The 17,004-nt window shown below is 38.0% G+C and overlaps 1 protein-coding gene across 1 annotated transcript in view; it reads right to left on the bottom strand.

The window, feature by feature from the left end:
* LOC126412414 (calpain-D-like) overlaps positions 1-17,004 on the bottom strand; it is a 126,888-nt gene that overhangs the window by 82,412 nt on the left and 27,472 nt on the right. The window contains exons 7-8 of the mRNA XM_050082002.1: positions 5,609-5,723; positions 5,328-5,514 (exon numbers count right to left, since the gene is read on the bottom strand). Of these exons, the coding sequence (XP_049937959.1) occupies positions 5,328-5,514; positions 5,609-5,723 (302 nt within the window). The remainder of the gene's footprint in view (positions 1-5,327; positions 5,515-5,608; positions 5,724-17,004) is intronic.

Below are 17,004 nucleotides of genomic sequence, written 5' to 3'. Positions count from 1 at the left end.
GTCGGCCGGCGGCGACGCACCGCACGCATCATCAACAGCGCACAGAGGTTGTATATCCCCGACGTCACCCCACGCCTCTATTTGCGCCCCAGCAGCGCGAGAAATTTCAAAAGACTGCGTGATGGATGGGACTTCATCTAGAGTCAGATTTGCGAGCTGAAGGGCACGTTGCCTCACTTCTTTGTTGGGCACTGACCGGATAATAGCATCCTGTACCATGGAATCAGCATAGGATTCTTTGTGAATGTCAGTAACAAATTGACACTTTCGACTGAGGCCATGAAGTTCAGCAGACCAAGCACGATAGTTTTTATGCGGTTGTTTTTGACAACGATAAAAGGCAACATGAGAGGCTACCACATGCGTTTGCTTTTGAAAATAGACAGACAGAAGTGAGCACATTTCAGCAAAGGACAAAGATGCAGAATCTTTCAAAGGAGCCAATTGCGACAACAACCGATACATTTGAGGTGAAACCCATGAAAGGAACAGAGACGTACATGTTTGTTCGTCCGTGACATGAAATGTCAAGAAGTGCTGCTGAAGACGTTTTACGTAATCAGACCAGTCTTCCGCCATCTCGTCGTAAGGAGGAAAAGGAGGTATAGACAACGACGAGAAATGCCCCGCATTTGATGACACAACGAAATTGCGAATCGCCGATGTTAGAAGCGTTTGCTGTTCAATGAGACCTTGCAATAGTCGCTCGACAGTAGCCATGGAAACCTGTGGGTCAACGATGAAAAGAAAAAAATCCACTACCTAGTCGCCAGTTGTTATAACATCAAGTTGAACACATATATTTCAAAACGACACAACACACATAAGTCACTGAGCAAGTTGACAAAGCAAGACATGTGAACAAGGTAACATTCGAATGAACACTGAGTCCAAGTTTAGCGGCCGCTGGCTGGCTGGTCGCTTAGGTGGCGCTGCTGCTACATGGCTGGCAGACAGCACCGCATGTAGACGACACGCGTAACTGTGTGGCGGCACTTTGAATGATCGGCGAGTCACAACACTAGGAACAACAGCTTTGCACCTAACTCAACCAATCATGTAACTCTATTTTGTAAACATCTCTATGGCAATGCCTCAGTGTTGTCATACCTATATAGATGACTCTTGTTTTCACCTACAGCTGTCAGTGTTACACAGCAGAAAGCTGACAACAGCCTCTTAAGTCTACTTGACTGTATGTCTGATCAAATGCACCAGTTTGTTTGCTGACAGCACCTGCATGCAACCTATACCCTCGGCAAGACAATCCAGCACATCCTCGTTCATGTATTGAATGTGAATAGTTTGAGGGGCACTTCACCGGGATGAAGATGATTGTATGACCTCCCCAATCATCCAACCTCAATCCTGCTTAATATATCTGGGATGTCATCAACAAATCTCTTGTCCTTCTTCCTGAGATATGGGCTCTGTTTGAACAATCATGGATTGGGATGTCCCTCCATCACTTTTGGTGCCTTTTGGAATCCATGCCATGATCAATCATGCCATCTGCCATCTCAAAGGAAAGCAGAAGATGCCACAGTACTAAGTAGATGTCCCTAATTCAGTTGTTCATAGGTTTATAACTACACATACCTAATGGTAAACTTTTGTTTATTTGTTGACCAGGAAGTAATTGTACCACATATCAGACAACAAGTTGAATGTAAAAAATTATTGTAGTTTGAGAAAGTATACTTTTTTAAGTTTTTTATCTGAATTCCATCCTTCTGGTGAGCAAGGTGTATGAAACAGGTGAAATACCCTCCAACTTCAAGAAGAATATAATAATTCCAATCCCAAAGAAAGCAGGTGTTGACAGATGTGAAAATTACCGAACTATCAGCTTAATAAGTCACAGCTGCAAAATACTAACACGAATTCTTTACAGACGAATGGAAAAACTAGAAGAAGCCAACCTCGGGGAAGATCAGTTTGGATTCCGTAGAAACACTGGAACACGTGAGGCAATACTGACCTTACGACTTATCTTAGAAGAAAGATTAAGGAAAGGCAAACCTACGTTTCTAGCATTTGTAGACTTAAAGAAAGCTTTTGACAATGTTGACTGGAATACTCTCTTTCAAATTCTAAAGGTGGCCGGGGTAAAATACAGGGAGCGAAAGGCTATTTACAATTTGTACAGAAACCAGATGGCAGTTATAAGAGTCGAGGGACATGAAAGGGAAGCAGTGGTTGGGAAGGGAGTAAGACAGGGTTGTAGCCTGTCCCTGATGTTGTTCAATCTGTATATTGAGCAAGCAGTAAAGGAAACAAAAGAAAAATTCGGAGTAGGTATTAAAATTCATGGAGAAGAAATAAAAACTTTGAGGTTCGCCGATGACATTGTAATTCTGTCAGAGACAGCAAAGGACTTGGAAGAGCAGTTGAATGGAATGGACAGTGTCTTGAAAGGAGGATATAAGATGAACATCAACAAAAGCAAAACAAGGATAATGGAATGTAGTCTAATTAAGTCGGGTGATGCTGAGGGAATTAGATTAGGAAATGAGGCACTTAAAGTAGTAAAGGAGTTTTGCTATTTGGGGAGTAAAATAACTGATGATGGTCGAAGTAGAGAGGATATAAAATGTAGGCTGGCAATGGCAAGGAAAGCGTTTCTGAAGAAGAGAAATTTGTTAACATCCAGTATTGATTTAAGTGTCAGGAAGTCATTTCTGAAAGTATTCGTATGGAGTGTAGCCATGTATGGAAGTGAAACATGGACGATAAATAGTTTGGACAAGAAGAGAATAGAAGCTTTCGAAATGTGGTGCTACAGAAGAATGCTGAAGATTAGATGGGTAGATCACATAACTAATGAGGAAGTATTGAATAGGATTGGGGAGAAGAGAAGTTTGTGGCACATGACCAGAAGAAGGGATCGGTTGGTAGGACATGTTCTGAGGCATCAAGGGATCACCAATTTAGTATTGGAGGGCAGCGTGGAGGGTAAAAATCGTAGGGGGAGACCAAGAGATGAATACACTAAGCAGATTCAGAAGGATGTAGGTTGCAGTAGGTACTGGGAGATGAAAAAGCTTGCACAGGATAGAGTAGCATGGAGAGCTGCATCAAACCAGTCTCAGGACTGAAGACCACAACAACATCTGAATTCCAGTTTGCACTTCATATGAAAAAGATATCACATTACTCAAGAAAAACTGACCAATAATTTTACAATTTAATGGCTTTCATCCAAACCAAGCACTCAGTTCACCTTGTTGCCTGTCAGAAATTTTACTATATTATGCACTATAGAACTTATGCGGTTAAGTTTTCGTGAGGTTTTTTTTTTTTTTTTTTTTTTTTTAAGTGGATGTGTAAATGATTTGTCTGTTCACCGTTTGTGCAGTCCATTCACCATTGTGTACTGTCTTTTTGATGTTCCCCATTATTTTCTATGAAAAATACTAATGTATTCATGTAAATATGAAGCTCCTTGCAAGAGATAAACAGCATCTACCTAATTTAACAGAGGAAGCAGCAGCTTAATCAAAGGAACTGTTTTCCAGCTAATCTTTAGGTTACATTTAGTTTGGGGAAATCACAGATAGTACTACACAGTATAGTGATAGTTTGCTGTTAATACAGTTCACACATTAAGTCCTTAAGATTTACTTCACTTCTGTCAATGTATACTTAGGCTCTTTTCATATTCATAGAGGTTCTCCTCCTTAATGGGCTGTACAGAGTACGGTGAATGAATAAACTGTGTTTATTAAAATCTTAGTCTCAGAGCAGAATAACACAAAGATGCAAATTTTTGGATGGTTTAATGTGAGCAGGAGTTAAAGAATGGCATAAATTTTATCCATATGTTGTTTTTAAGAAACAGTTGTTGGCAACAAACGTGTACATCAGAGCTATTATAATTCGACATCTGCTGTCTATCGACGAAAAAAAAAAAACACTTTCAATTTTATACATAAAAAGGGTACCATGTATGACATAATACTATACATTTAGTCCATTTGCAAACAAGTACCAAACCTGTTTTATTGTGAAATTCAGCTCATTCTGTTTGTTCACGAAATGCACAAGACGGTACTGTCAAAATGATGCGATGTTTCTTGAAATCTAGAAGATATCTGATACAGTTTTGCACTTTTGCCAAGTGAACAAAATATGAACTGGCAGAGAAATGGGCCAGCTTTGTGACTGGAATGAAGACTTCTTAGGAAATACAACTCAACAGGTCATTATTACCATGAGAAATAATGTGTTACAGAGCCATATGTGCAAGTGTGGATGAAAAAGTAATGCCTCTCATGTAATAAAAAAATTAATGATGAACATATAAAGGTGGGATTAGTAAAGTTCCCTACTCAACAATACCATTCAGCATAGTCACCATGCATTTGTACACATTTCTGCCATCAATGAACCGAGACATCAAATTCAGTTTGGTAAAATTCAGGATTTTGCTTCTTGACCCATGATTTTAAAGCTGTTTTAGCTTTATCCATGGAGCAAGAACATGGAGATGCTGTAATGGGCACCAGCAATGTGTGGTGGTGTGTGAAGAAGTTTGGTAATGGAGAAATTGATACTGCAGGTACGCATGCTGCAGCCTGACAATATCTGTCACAGATATCAATTGGGGACATACTGATGAAGCGATTGAAGGAGACAGACATGTTAAGAGTTCACAGTCAACAGTGAAACCTATGTAACCACATTTAAGGAAGTTAGAACAGCAGTAAGAAAGTGATATCACTAAAAGACATTCATGCCATCATGCTTCATCACAATTATTCACTCCCCCATGTCATTTTTCACAGACCAAGTAATTGCAAAAATGGGTTGGTCAATGGTGCCTCATGCACCCTACAGCCATGATTTGCCCCCATCTGACTTCTATCTGTTTGCAACTATGAAAGACAACTTATGTGGTTAGATATTCAATGCCTTGGATGAGATTAAAACAGCTGTCTTGGTTCATCAGCATATTTTCTAAATATATGGCCTCCCATGCAACTAATAAAAACCTTGGTCATATGCCTATGGACATATACGACCCAACATCTCTTCTATACTTGTATATTGTCTCTCTGTCCATTGATCATGTGTGTCATTTACTCTGTTTATCAGTCAATCTTAGCAGTTATTTATGAGTTCATGGTCTTATCCGTTCTTCAGATACTTCTAGTGGAGAGTGCACAGATTCTTTTTAAGAAACTTCAAATTTTAGCATTTGCTACTTTAAGTGACTTATTGTTGTACCCCTTCTTCTAATTGATATTTCAGATATGTGGTGGCTATCTCCCTATTCTAAAACATTTATTCATTCTCACCAATCTATTATAACCTGTGCCAGCTACCTGGGACGGAGGCCTTTGCGCTGATATTCTTCCTCATCGACTTTCATATTTCCACCACCACATGAGGCTCCCATGAGGAAACGAGCCTGCCGTGAGCTCAACAACTGTGCCCATATTAGGTCACGGTCCAGCTCATCTTCTGATGGTAATGACGATGGCTGGAGGGGAACACTTTCACATGGAGCACCTACGAACAGCAAGAAGGAGAAGATTTTAGTTAATTTTAGGCACAAGTATGATTAAAAGGGCATAATTTAATCAGAAGTTCTGTCTGTATTTACCTGTAAGTGTTGCCAGGCCTTCAATAGCTCTACCCGAAACTAGTGCTTCATAACAACCATGAATTTTAGCAACAGACTTCTCTATTAATGGTACCCATAGCTGTTTTCTTTTGGCCTAGAAAAACAACGCTGTACATTAGCTTACATTCTAAAATGCATGGTTACTATCACCAAAAATCTAAGCACACACAATAGAGAATAGTGAAACGATAATGTGACTACCATGTTCTTCAATTTTCAGTATGTGTTCATGGGATTAGATTATTAAATTAGTTTCCTGACAGATTTAAACAGTGTATCATATTGGGAAGACATACCGGAACCTTGTTATTCATGATCAGTCCTCTAAGCAACTGATATGCCCAGGCACAAAATATTTATTCTGTAAATAACATCTAGGCTATAATTATGACAGTCTCCATGGTACTATTTTTCCCAGGGAAGCTGGTCTAGCAACATATATAGCAGAGCTTCTGTGAAGTTGGAAAGCAAGAGAGAGACAAAAAGATTCATTGTGGGAATATTAAATGGGTATAAAACACTTTCATAATCATTGCAACACTGAGCATAATGCAAAACCAATAACATTTGTTTAATGATTCCCCCCCCCCCCCTCCCCCTCACCCCCCCCCAAACCGCCAAACACACACACACACACACACACACACACACACACTGCAAAAAGAAAAATATATATACTATCAAATACATAACTGTGAAAAAGCAAATGGTCAAGTATTACACATACAAATAATTACTGAGTTTGTAGGAGGCAAAGTTCTTGAACCATTATAAAAAGGCTCTGTTGCAGACTTCAGCAGTAAATGACTTTCAAAAGCTTAGCTTATAAGAATATGTCAGACTTTTTTTTATACAGCAATATATATTCTTCTGTGAGTAAAGGTTTAGAGATAATCACAGAATTGTGCTAGAGAACATTCGAGTGTTGTTCCTGATGACTAGTAAAGTATGATGTGTGAAATTTGTTTGGTAGCACTGCAGAAAATTTCAGGCAATCATTATGACTAGGGTCCTTCTTTGGCAAAATTCACATCCATTTCTGGCAGAATTATCATCTATTTTTGGTTAAATTCATGTCTAACATTTTAATTTATTTTTTACTTATTTTTCCCTGAGTTTAAGCTTTCAACAAATGATTATTTCTCTTGAGAAGCAACAGCATTTTCTCACCAATGAATGGAGTGCGTCTCCGATGTAAGGTGTTTCTTGGACATCAGTTTTCTTTTCTCGCCCAATTCAGAACTTACAAAATCTACAGAGTATGTATTTCAGCTTTTTGAAGGCACTCATAGCCAAGTGCCCATACTATCTCTGATAAAATAGTTCATCTGAATAAAATTTGCTATGAAACAGCATTTATTACAGAACTTAGTGTTTCGACAGAATATGCATCTATATTTGCATTTATTGTAAATGCGAATTTTTCAGGTCCCTAATTATGAGAGAATTCCAGTTCATGAAAATCTCTGCATAGTGAATGCCAAGATTTCTGAATGCAAATCAGGAAGCATAAATGGTATGTATTACAATTATTTCCATTTTCTTTCATAAATAAAGTTAATTTCTTCAATAATTTTCATTTTCTCTCTCAAAAAAATTATTTACTCATAAAATTCAAGTTTAAAAATTCCACTGAAATTATATAAAGCTATTGTCAATGAATGATTCTCATTTATGATATATTCTATCAAAAAATCAGAAATCCATTAGTCAGCCATCACAATTCAATGAACAAGTACCTTTAGGTAAACACTTGATGAAAAAATATACTGTCAAAATTGGCAAGTCTGCAAACTATTTCAGAGTAATTAAGAATAGAAATTAGTGTGAGGAATGTCAGCATTATTTCTATGTAAGATATTTTACTACAGTAGGAAGTGTCAGTGTATGGATAAGATCCCAACGATGAAATGCTTTGGCACAAACACAGAATATACTAACAGAAAAATTTTTCTTGTATAGCTCTGCTAGGACTTCATTTGTGAGGTCTTATATGGCTTTCTCTGTGGAGAACACTTCACAAACGCCAACCAGAGAGGCAATTTACAAATTCTACTCAGCAAAATAAGTCAATATCCTTTCATAGGTCACTTCCTTAGGTGGAACTAACATGTATGACATTAATAACACTTTTCTTGCATGGATGGAGAGTAACATTTATAAAAGAAAACCGATGGTACACTGACAGGCTGTGTAACAGGTGTAAAATGTAATTCACAATTTGAAAATAATATGTTTGGTCCTACAGTGTTTGGTACTGAAGCCACTCCTGTTCTGCATCTATGTGAATGGCCTTCCAATGACTCTGAGTAACTATTGGTGATATCTGCTGATGATACATGCATACTTATCAAAAGCCAAACTCAGTCTTACCAGCAGAGCTCAGATTACGGCTGAAAAGGCTTACAACTCATTCACAGCAAACAGTTTAAATTTTAATGTCACAAAGACTCACATTATGTAAATTTTGTTTTGTAAAATTTTATAAATTTGATTTTGAAGTTGAATGTTCTTATTGTGAATAGTGAAAATACTAAACAAATCTTGAGAGAGGCATTTTTAAATAATATAAGAAAGATTATTACATCTTCCAGTGTTTTTTGTCAGCAGAGTTGATTAAATTGTCTTGATCTACCTTGGACAAAATTGCTACAACTTTGAACCACTGTGAGTTAAGCTGCTCAAATAAGTCTAGTTTGCTGTCCCATCATGTGACCATATCTCCTTTCAGTGATTTCTGCAGGCCTTTCTGAAGGTCTTATCTTTTTCAAAAGTTGTGACAGCCAACAAGAATTTATTTATCTCTGTACATCACTCTTCTTATCATTGATAACTCCTCAAGTTGTGGACTCCAAAAAACATAGTATTGAAGAGGCACACTGAGCATCAAAATCTCTTGGTTCCTTATTGATGTGGGGAACCAGGTAAGTGCTTGATTGCAAAACAAACAGTTACCTCATCCAACCATTACTTTGAGAAATACGAAGGAAACCACTGATTATTTGCATGTCAGCCACATGGTCACATGGTCACTGTCAGCCACGAACTCTATGGTTTGCACAATGCTTTTTAAATTGAATAGCCATAATATCTTTATCTGTTCACATTTAATATTTTCTCCAGTTTTTTAATCTCACTCTTGATATCTCCAACCTGAAGGTTTTCTCGTTCACTGTTAATGTAATGTGCAGTCACTCCCACATAGTGTATTTTCCTTAGATTAACTGTCAGTGACCCCCCTACATATCTGAAAACATTCCTCGCCTCTCTAGAAACAGCTTCATGCAAATAATCAGTGGTTTCCTTCGTATTTCTCAAAATAGTGGTTGGATGAGGTAACTGTTTGTTTTGCAATCAAGCACTTACCTGGTTCCCCACATCAATAAGGAACCAAGGAACTGTGCACTCTTCAGAAATATATTTTCATATGCAACTTCCAATGGTAAAATGTCTTTACTGACAAGATCAAGGGTGGTTTTTTTTTCTGCAGCTACCTTCAAATTTGGTGGAACTTCAAAAACTTTACATCTCTCTTAGTATTTAAAAGAATAATGATACTACCGTTGTCCAGCCTTGCACACTTATTCTAAAGAATTTGAAGCCCCAGTTTTAAGTCCAGTGAAATAATAACTTTTTTACATACAATAAAAAATTGATATTTTGATTTTCTAATTGTCAACAAATACATAAGAATATATCTTACAAAGTGACAGTTTCAATTTGGCTTCTCACAATAATGTGAAATCACTTTCATTCACCTTACATGAAATGATGTTCATCGTGTTCATTTGATTAAAACACTCCCACTAATGTTTACTACGATGCATTCATGACATGGTTACTGTCAATACACAGTGTTAACTGAAGGCAGCAGAAACTTGGTAACTCGCATTTCTTAGGTGGCCAATTGCCAGGGTTGTCATCCAGAACATGCTTCACAGACGGTATGAAAAATAGTCACAGTAGTGCATGGACACTATGTGCAGGTCCCTTGGGTACAGCTAAAGTCTTCATAGCCAGTTGGTAAGCAAGAAACAGACTTCCATTTTACCTTGGCCCATTGTTTTCAAGTTTTTTCCTAAAATTACAACCAAGTTGCAGTTCATCTTGTTCATTGACTGCAGGCAAAACAATTTGACGAAAAGGGCATGATAAAATTGATACTGTCCTTTAATTTTTAACTACAAAGCAATTATTATTGGAGATGTCCACAGATAACATGCAGTTATGTGCAACAGTGCATGCTTTATCTGCAGTGTAACGATTACTGCAGATATCCACTTCGGCACAGACCTCTAGCTGTGGAACAGTGATAGGTCCCCATCTTAACGGCAAATGAACTGCTGTTTCTCTTCATCTGCTGTGATTAACCATTGTTACAACCTTCTCAAGTTGTTAATAAACAGCACAAAACACATTTACTTTTGAGTCATACCATTCCATATCTCAGATTCTATCATCTCATAACTACCTCTACAGACGTTTCCTTATAAATGAGTTCTTATAAGCTCATAGACCTCCACAGTGAAGCCAACTTGAACAACATCATTTTGGGAACTCATCTACATATTTCTGTGTAATAAACTGAGAACTATAAATCCAAAATTCTCACCAGCATGTAGTACTCTTCTTCATATGACTAATTTGCTGTCTCCTGAAGATTGTCTTTCCTATGCAGTGTGTCCAAAATGGACTGTCATGTCATTTTCCAATGTCACTAAATCAGTTTCCTGACTCTAGTGTTACTGTATTCTGAAGGAAGGCATCAGTGCTCTCTTGTGGCACTATCTCCATGATGGCTGTGCAGTGCTTATTGGTCTTGGACCACTAGTGGCCAGATGTTGGCAGCTCATAGCCATCCTCCTTGTTCCATAGAAATGTTGCTCCATCACTCGCAATGATTTTTCTCTCAAGCCATTACCCTCTTTGACAGTGATCATAAATTTTTCAAACAAGTTCTGTCCCTTTACAGGATAATTAGAATGTAGCTTGTGTATCAGTTTCGATTTGTAGATGGTCCACAGAAATTACTTGCATAATTTCTTGAAGAAGCACATGTTAACCAAACTACTGAACAGTTGCAATGGTCAAAAACTTTAGTGTGACTGTGGCACTATGCAAAAGTAAATTAATTACTTGCATAATTCATTGTTGTTGATGTTGGTAATTGTAACTGTTGGCTGTCCCTCCACAGTGATATGAGAAGGCTCCGCAGAAAACCTTCATGACTCAAGGCTAATTTCATCTGTATCTCACTAACAATTGTACCTTCCCCAAGGAGAAGGTGACTTCTCTGCCACACCTCTAAACACACAGGAGGAGCAAACACCCATCTTTCTATCTAAAAATGTGTCCGACTGTAACAGTACCGGTAAGTATGCATTCTACATCTACATCCACATGCATACTCCAAGCCACTGTAAGAAACATGGCAAGGGCACCATAGACCCCTACTAGACATTTCCTCTCTTGTACCACACACAAATAGAATGAGGGGAAAATGACTGACTTAAAGCCTCTGTACAAGCTCTAATCTCTCTCGTCTTACACTCATGTTCCTTTTACAAAATGTATGTTGATGGCAGTAGAATGTTCTGCAGTTATCTCAAATGCTGGTTTTCTAAATTTACTCAATAGTGCCTTGGGAAAATAATATCATCTTCCTTCATGAGGCAGTTCCATAATACTTGCAAGCGCATCAAACCTCCCAGTAATAAATATAGCAGCATGCCTCTGAATTACTTTGATGCCTTCCCCTAATCTGAACTGGTGGGGACGCCAAACACTCAAGCAGTACTCATGAATGGATTGCACTAGTGTTCTATATGCCATTCCTATATGGATGAGCCACACTTTCCCTACATTCTGCCAATAAAACGAGGTTGACCATTCCACTTTCCTTACTACAAACTTGATGTGCTCATTCCATTTCATATTGTTTTGCAACATTTTACCTAGATATTTAATGAATGTGATTGTAACCCATCGTAGTCTGCTACCCAGCTAACTGACAGTTCATATGCTATATATAAATTACTTTTAGATTAGACAACTCTCCATTCAGTCCAGGTAATGATAGCTGTGAAATATTAGTATGAGATCAAAATAAAATCCTGCCACAGATGAGAGTAATAAAATCTATTGATCAACTGCTGAAGCATTTGCAACGAATTGTCAGAGTTCAAAATGTGGTAATTTTACTGCCATCATTAATTCTTGGATGAACTCTGGAAAATAGTAGCTCAGCAACAGTAATTAAAGGACCCATAAGGAGCCAGCCAATGCCAAGGCATCAGCATGCAGGTCACGCACAGTGCTGTTTATGCACTTGAGACAGGCCGAGCTGAGCACTGTAATCCTGCCAACAAATAGAAAGATGGGGCTCTTGCAGAATAAGCCAAGTAGTTTCTGCAAAGTCAGGCCTTTGATTTGTTATTCTCCGTATGGCTAGAAGCATTGTGTTGACCACAAATAAGCTTTTAACCTGTATAAATAACCATCAGTTTTAGCAGAGATATTTGCAATCTGGCAGCACCTATGACAAAGACAGGACTATACCAGGTGCCAAAATGGTATGCAATCAGCAGCCATCAGAAGGGTGGGCCTCCGCCATCACTGGCCAATCCTATAGAACCAAGTCCTCCTCCCAGAACTTAGTGCCTTTCTACTGGTGGGCCACCAACAGGGATGCTTCAACAGCAGCCAGACTCCTACCCTGGAGAGCATTAAATCTTGACTGGGTACAGCCACTTACCCTCCTGCTCTGGTGCAGGTGTTCTGGCACCATGCACCACCACTCAAGGGGGTGACTTCCATGCCCAGAAGCTATCATCCCCTGCTATTTTGGCAATAACTGTTGTCATCCATGAGCAGCTATACTATGCCTAACTGGGGCACATGCTGCTGAGCATGCTCCTTTGGTGTCAACATTCCTCATCGCAGACATGATAGCTGGCTACTGGACCTCCAGCTGGCCACTGCAGTGCACCACAAGCCATCTATGCCATGCGCTAAAGAGGGAATGGCTGCTATACTGCAGTACTACAAGTATAGTAGCACGAAATCTTGATAAAATGTTTGAGTTCTGATGTTGTTCCCTGAGCTCCCAATGGCCTGCACCTCCATCACGACCCACCACTACAACCCAACCCTGTGCAGTAGTGGCTTTTCACCCCAAGTCATGTAATAATAAACAGTGGAACGCATGTAATACTCAGTACAGAAAGACTGCTAAAATCATAGCTTGGCAGCAGTGAGACTTCTGGGGTAAAATCTAAGTGTATATTGAAAGGGCAGGGTAACTGGAAATGGAGGTGGTGTATTTGTTATGGCAGACACATAAATCAAATGTGCTGAGACAGGAACTGAAGACGTACCTGAGATTGTTTGGACAGATTCAATATGAAGGGTGGGCATAAACTTATAATTGGACATATCTATCAACCATCAGACTCATTCTCAGATGCAACCATAAATGATAGAGAAAACTTCAGCTCACCAATGCATATATTCCTGAAACACACTGTCATCAATGAGAGAAGTAATAATCATCCATTACATGAGATAATTACAGTAGTGTAAAAGTAGGATGTGACAAGACATTTTACAAAACAAAAACTAAATGATTTCTCTGAAAACTACTTACAACAGATAGTTTGGAAACTCATTCATGATGGAAATACGTTATGTCTAATGGCAACAAACATGCCTGACTTCTCTGAAGACGTCTTCATTTACACTGGCATTGTTACCATGAGACAGTTGTAGCAACAGTGATTATCAAAGAGCAAAGAGGAAAGAAAACCATTAAGAACATTTAATGTTCAGGAGACTACAGTGAAACCCCGCTTTTACACTTTTCAAGGGACTTCAAAAAATGGTGTAAAATGCGGGAAAATGTAAAATGTGCAAAATAATGTTTTAAGCCGTAAAAGTTACATATAGGATACTCCCTTGCTCTTTATGTACGATGAATGTACATAACAGGCTTCAAAAGACTTGTCGGAGACTTTTTTATTATCTAATAAAGGTTTATTATCTAATAAAAACTGCTGATGTAACTGGAATTGATAACCGTCTGGAAAATGGAAACATTTGACTTAATTTCAAACAACATAATCGATGTTTTTGAAAATCCTGCAGCTGTCATTCATTATTTAAATAATGAAGTACTGCACTAGTTACGTATTTTTTCATGCTTAGCACGACGCGTTTCAAGAATTTTTTCTTGTTGTCAAGTGCAGATATGTAAATAAGTATTATGTGTAGTGTTTGAATATGTGTTATTTTGAGTCTCTTGCACTGTACTCTTCTTTTTGAAGTTATCAGGTACTGTTCCTCATCAGTTATGTAGAAAACCACACACACACACACACACACACACACACACACACACACACACACACACACACACACACAAACTATCACTCACATTGTTTGTTTGTGTAACATCACATAAAATACATACATAAATGCTGCACTTGACAATGAGAATAAAGTTTCGAAACATGTTTTGCTCAACATGAATACAATATGTAACCGGCACTGTGTTCACACTAAAAACATTTGAGCAACACAAAGTGAATGACGGTACCAACTAGCACTCCACGTGGCCATATGCCAAAACATGCTAAATATGGTTCAACAAAGGTTTCACAACGATCTCAACAACCATGAAACTGCATTTGCACAGTAGAGTCAGTTTGAAAATGGTTATGATTGGTCATAATATCTTCATTTGAACGAACTTAGTTACTCCCATCAGCCATCACGCCACACAGAGCTAGGCAGCGGTGGGAGATACGGCTCGAATTGTAACAACTTTTTCTCATCTACCATTCAAATCCACTGAATAGAGTGCCCTGGTGTCAAGAAACTTAACCACGTAGTATTTGTAAACACTACTGAATGGCCAACACTATACCAGCGTCATATTTTCTCCGCAAACATTTTTTTGTAATGCATAAATCGCGGGAAAATTATACATATGTTAACGCAAAATCAGGTGGAAATTAACATTGTGGGCATAGAAAATTTGACAGAACCAATAAAAAATGTCATAAATAGTGGGAAAACGTTAATTCCGGGAACAGAAAAGCGGAGTTATATTGTATATAAATAGGCAGTAGTGTTACATCTCAGGAAGGAACTCTAAACATTTAGCTCTGGGAAGGAGCACATACAGGAAGTATGTAGTTGACGAAGCACTACACACACACACACACACACACACACACACACATACACAACAGAACAGTTTGTGACAGGAAGAACCCTCATATTATACTGTCTTTGTAAAGAAACAGTAACTACTGCACGACAAGTGGGGGTAAACAAAGCATAGGGTTACAGATAGAGAAATGTTGAATGAAATGTGTCTGGTTGTCTAAAGGGCAATGCATGAATATGTGAAGCCTTCAACAATTGTTGTAGCAGAATCTTATTGAGAAAGACCTGTCACAATACCTGGAGAAATTTGGCTGCATGTTAAGGCTTTCAGCGGAACTACAGTTAGTGTCCACACTCATGGATAACACTTGAACTGAAACTGAGAGTAGCAAAACAAAAGCAGGTATGTTGAATTATCTTTTTATATTATCTTTTACAGAGAAGTATCCAGGAGTACAGCCACAATTAGATTATATCACCACTGCAAAGATGAGTGATTAAATGTCAGTGGCACTGAGAAGTAGGTGACATTGTTAATATTGAAACGGCCAATACTACAGAAGACCCCAGGGCCTTATGGAACCCCAGTCAGATTATATACAGTATCCACAGTCGAGTTGGCACCTCTTAACGATAATAAACCCTAGATCCCTAAAACAAAAAATTGTGCCCAATAGCTGAGAGAAAGCACAGTTCACACTTATATACAAGAAGGATAGCAGAAATGAGCCACAAAACTACCATTGAATATCTTTGACACTGATCTGCTGTAGAATCTTAGAACAAATTCTGAGCTCATATGTAATGAGATAGCTGGAACAGAATGACTTCAGCATGGATTCCAAACTCAACTCACAATTTTGTCTTGTCACATCCCAAAAACCATGGATCAAGGTAGTCACATGGGTGCAGTATTTCTCAAGCCCTTAAAACATTTGACTCAGTACCACACTTATGCTTATTACCAAAAGCACAACATAAGGAGTAACAAATGTAATTTTGTAACACAAACTTTTTGCAGGTATGACAAAGGGTAAAGGACAGAGTCCTCAAAAGATGTAGAAATAACTTACAGTGTGACCCAGAGAAGTTATTGAAACTCATGCTCTTCGATTTGCGAATTAATAACCTGGCAGACAATATTAACTGAAACCTCAGACTTTTGGCACATGATGCAGTTATCTATAAGGAAGTATTGTCTTAAAAAGCTGCACAAATATTCAGTCCCATCTCGATAAGATTTTAAAGTGGTGTAATGACAGATAACATGCTTTAAATGATCATAAATGTAAAATTATGCACTTTAAAAACAAAACAAAAAGTTTCAAGGCACAGTATTAAATGAAGGATAGACTAGAGTCTCCTATTTATCAGTCCCTTAGGAACCATGAAAACTAAGTTAGACAAACTAATTGCAAAAAAAATATTTAAGCGGCCATTCTGGGCAGAAACCCAAATACATAGTACAGTGGAAAATATCTTCTGGCACTCACTTCACATTGGTTTGCAGAGTATGGATATAGATGTGAAAACATACACAAATAGAAGAGCAACAACACTATACCACAATTAGATACAAGTGCACCACATATGTTGCTCTATATTAACTAGGCACAGCAATCATGTACTGAATATAACATGAAAGATTTGATGCCATGACAAAAGAAATCAATGTCTTTTCTCAGTGTGAGTGTAAGACAGCTGTCTACAGATGGTCATAGTTGAAAAATAGACAGCCATGAAATGTTCCTTCATGTTTCTGAGCATATAAAAATCACATAGCAATGAGTCAGAACTCTATGGTGGATGATGCCATATTTCCAGGTTCAAAACATAGAGCAAAAAGCCTTTTCTGAGTGTGACTTGGGAGGTATAGCATTAACATAAAGGATGACAATGTCTTTACCTAACTTCCCACAGATCTTATTGTGGTTCTCTGCATGATGTAGCATTAGTGGTTGCTATTTTTAACATAAAACGTGTACACAACGTGGAAACAATCTTTGAATTGAATTATTTGAAATGAGTATGTGTCGAGAAAATAGCAAAAATAATTAATTTACCAATTCAAGGGTGCCATTTATTGTTTGACTCTAATGTTTGTGACATACAAGTGAATACCATGTTCTACTCTTACTTATTTCACTTCAGCTTAACAACTGAAAACAACTAACTGTTTCTGTAGTGAAATGTATGTCCACATTATT

Source organism: Schistocerca serialis, chromosome 7, assembly GCF_023864345.2.
Source record: "Schistocerca serialis cubense isolate TAMUIC-IGC-003099 chromosome 7, iqSchSeri2.2, whole genome shotgun sequence".
In the NCBI taxonomy this organism is placed as follows: domain Eukaryota; kingdom Metazoa; phylum Arthropoda; class Insecta; order Orthoptera; family Acrididae; genus Schistocerca; species Schistocerca serialis.
The sequence above is the reverse complement of the archived record's forward strand: the minus strand, read 5'-3'. Positions and strand labels throughout refer to the sequence as shown.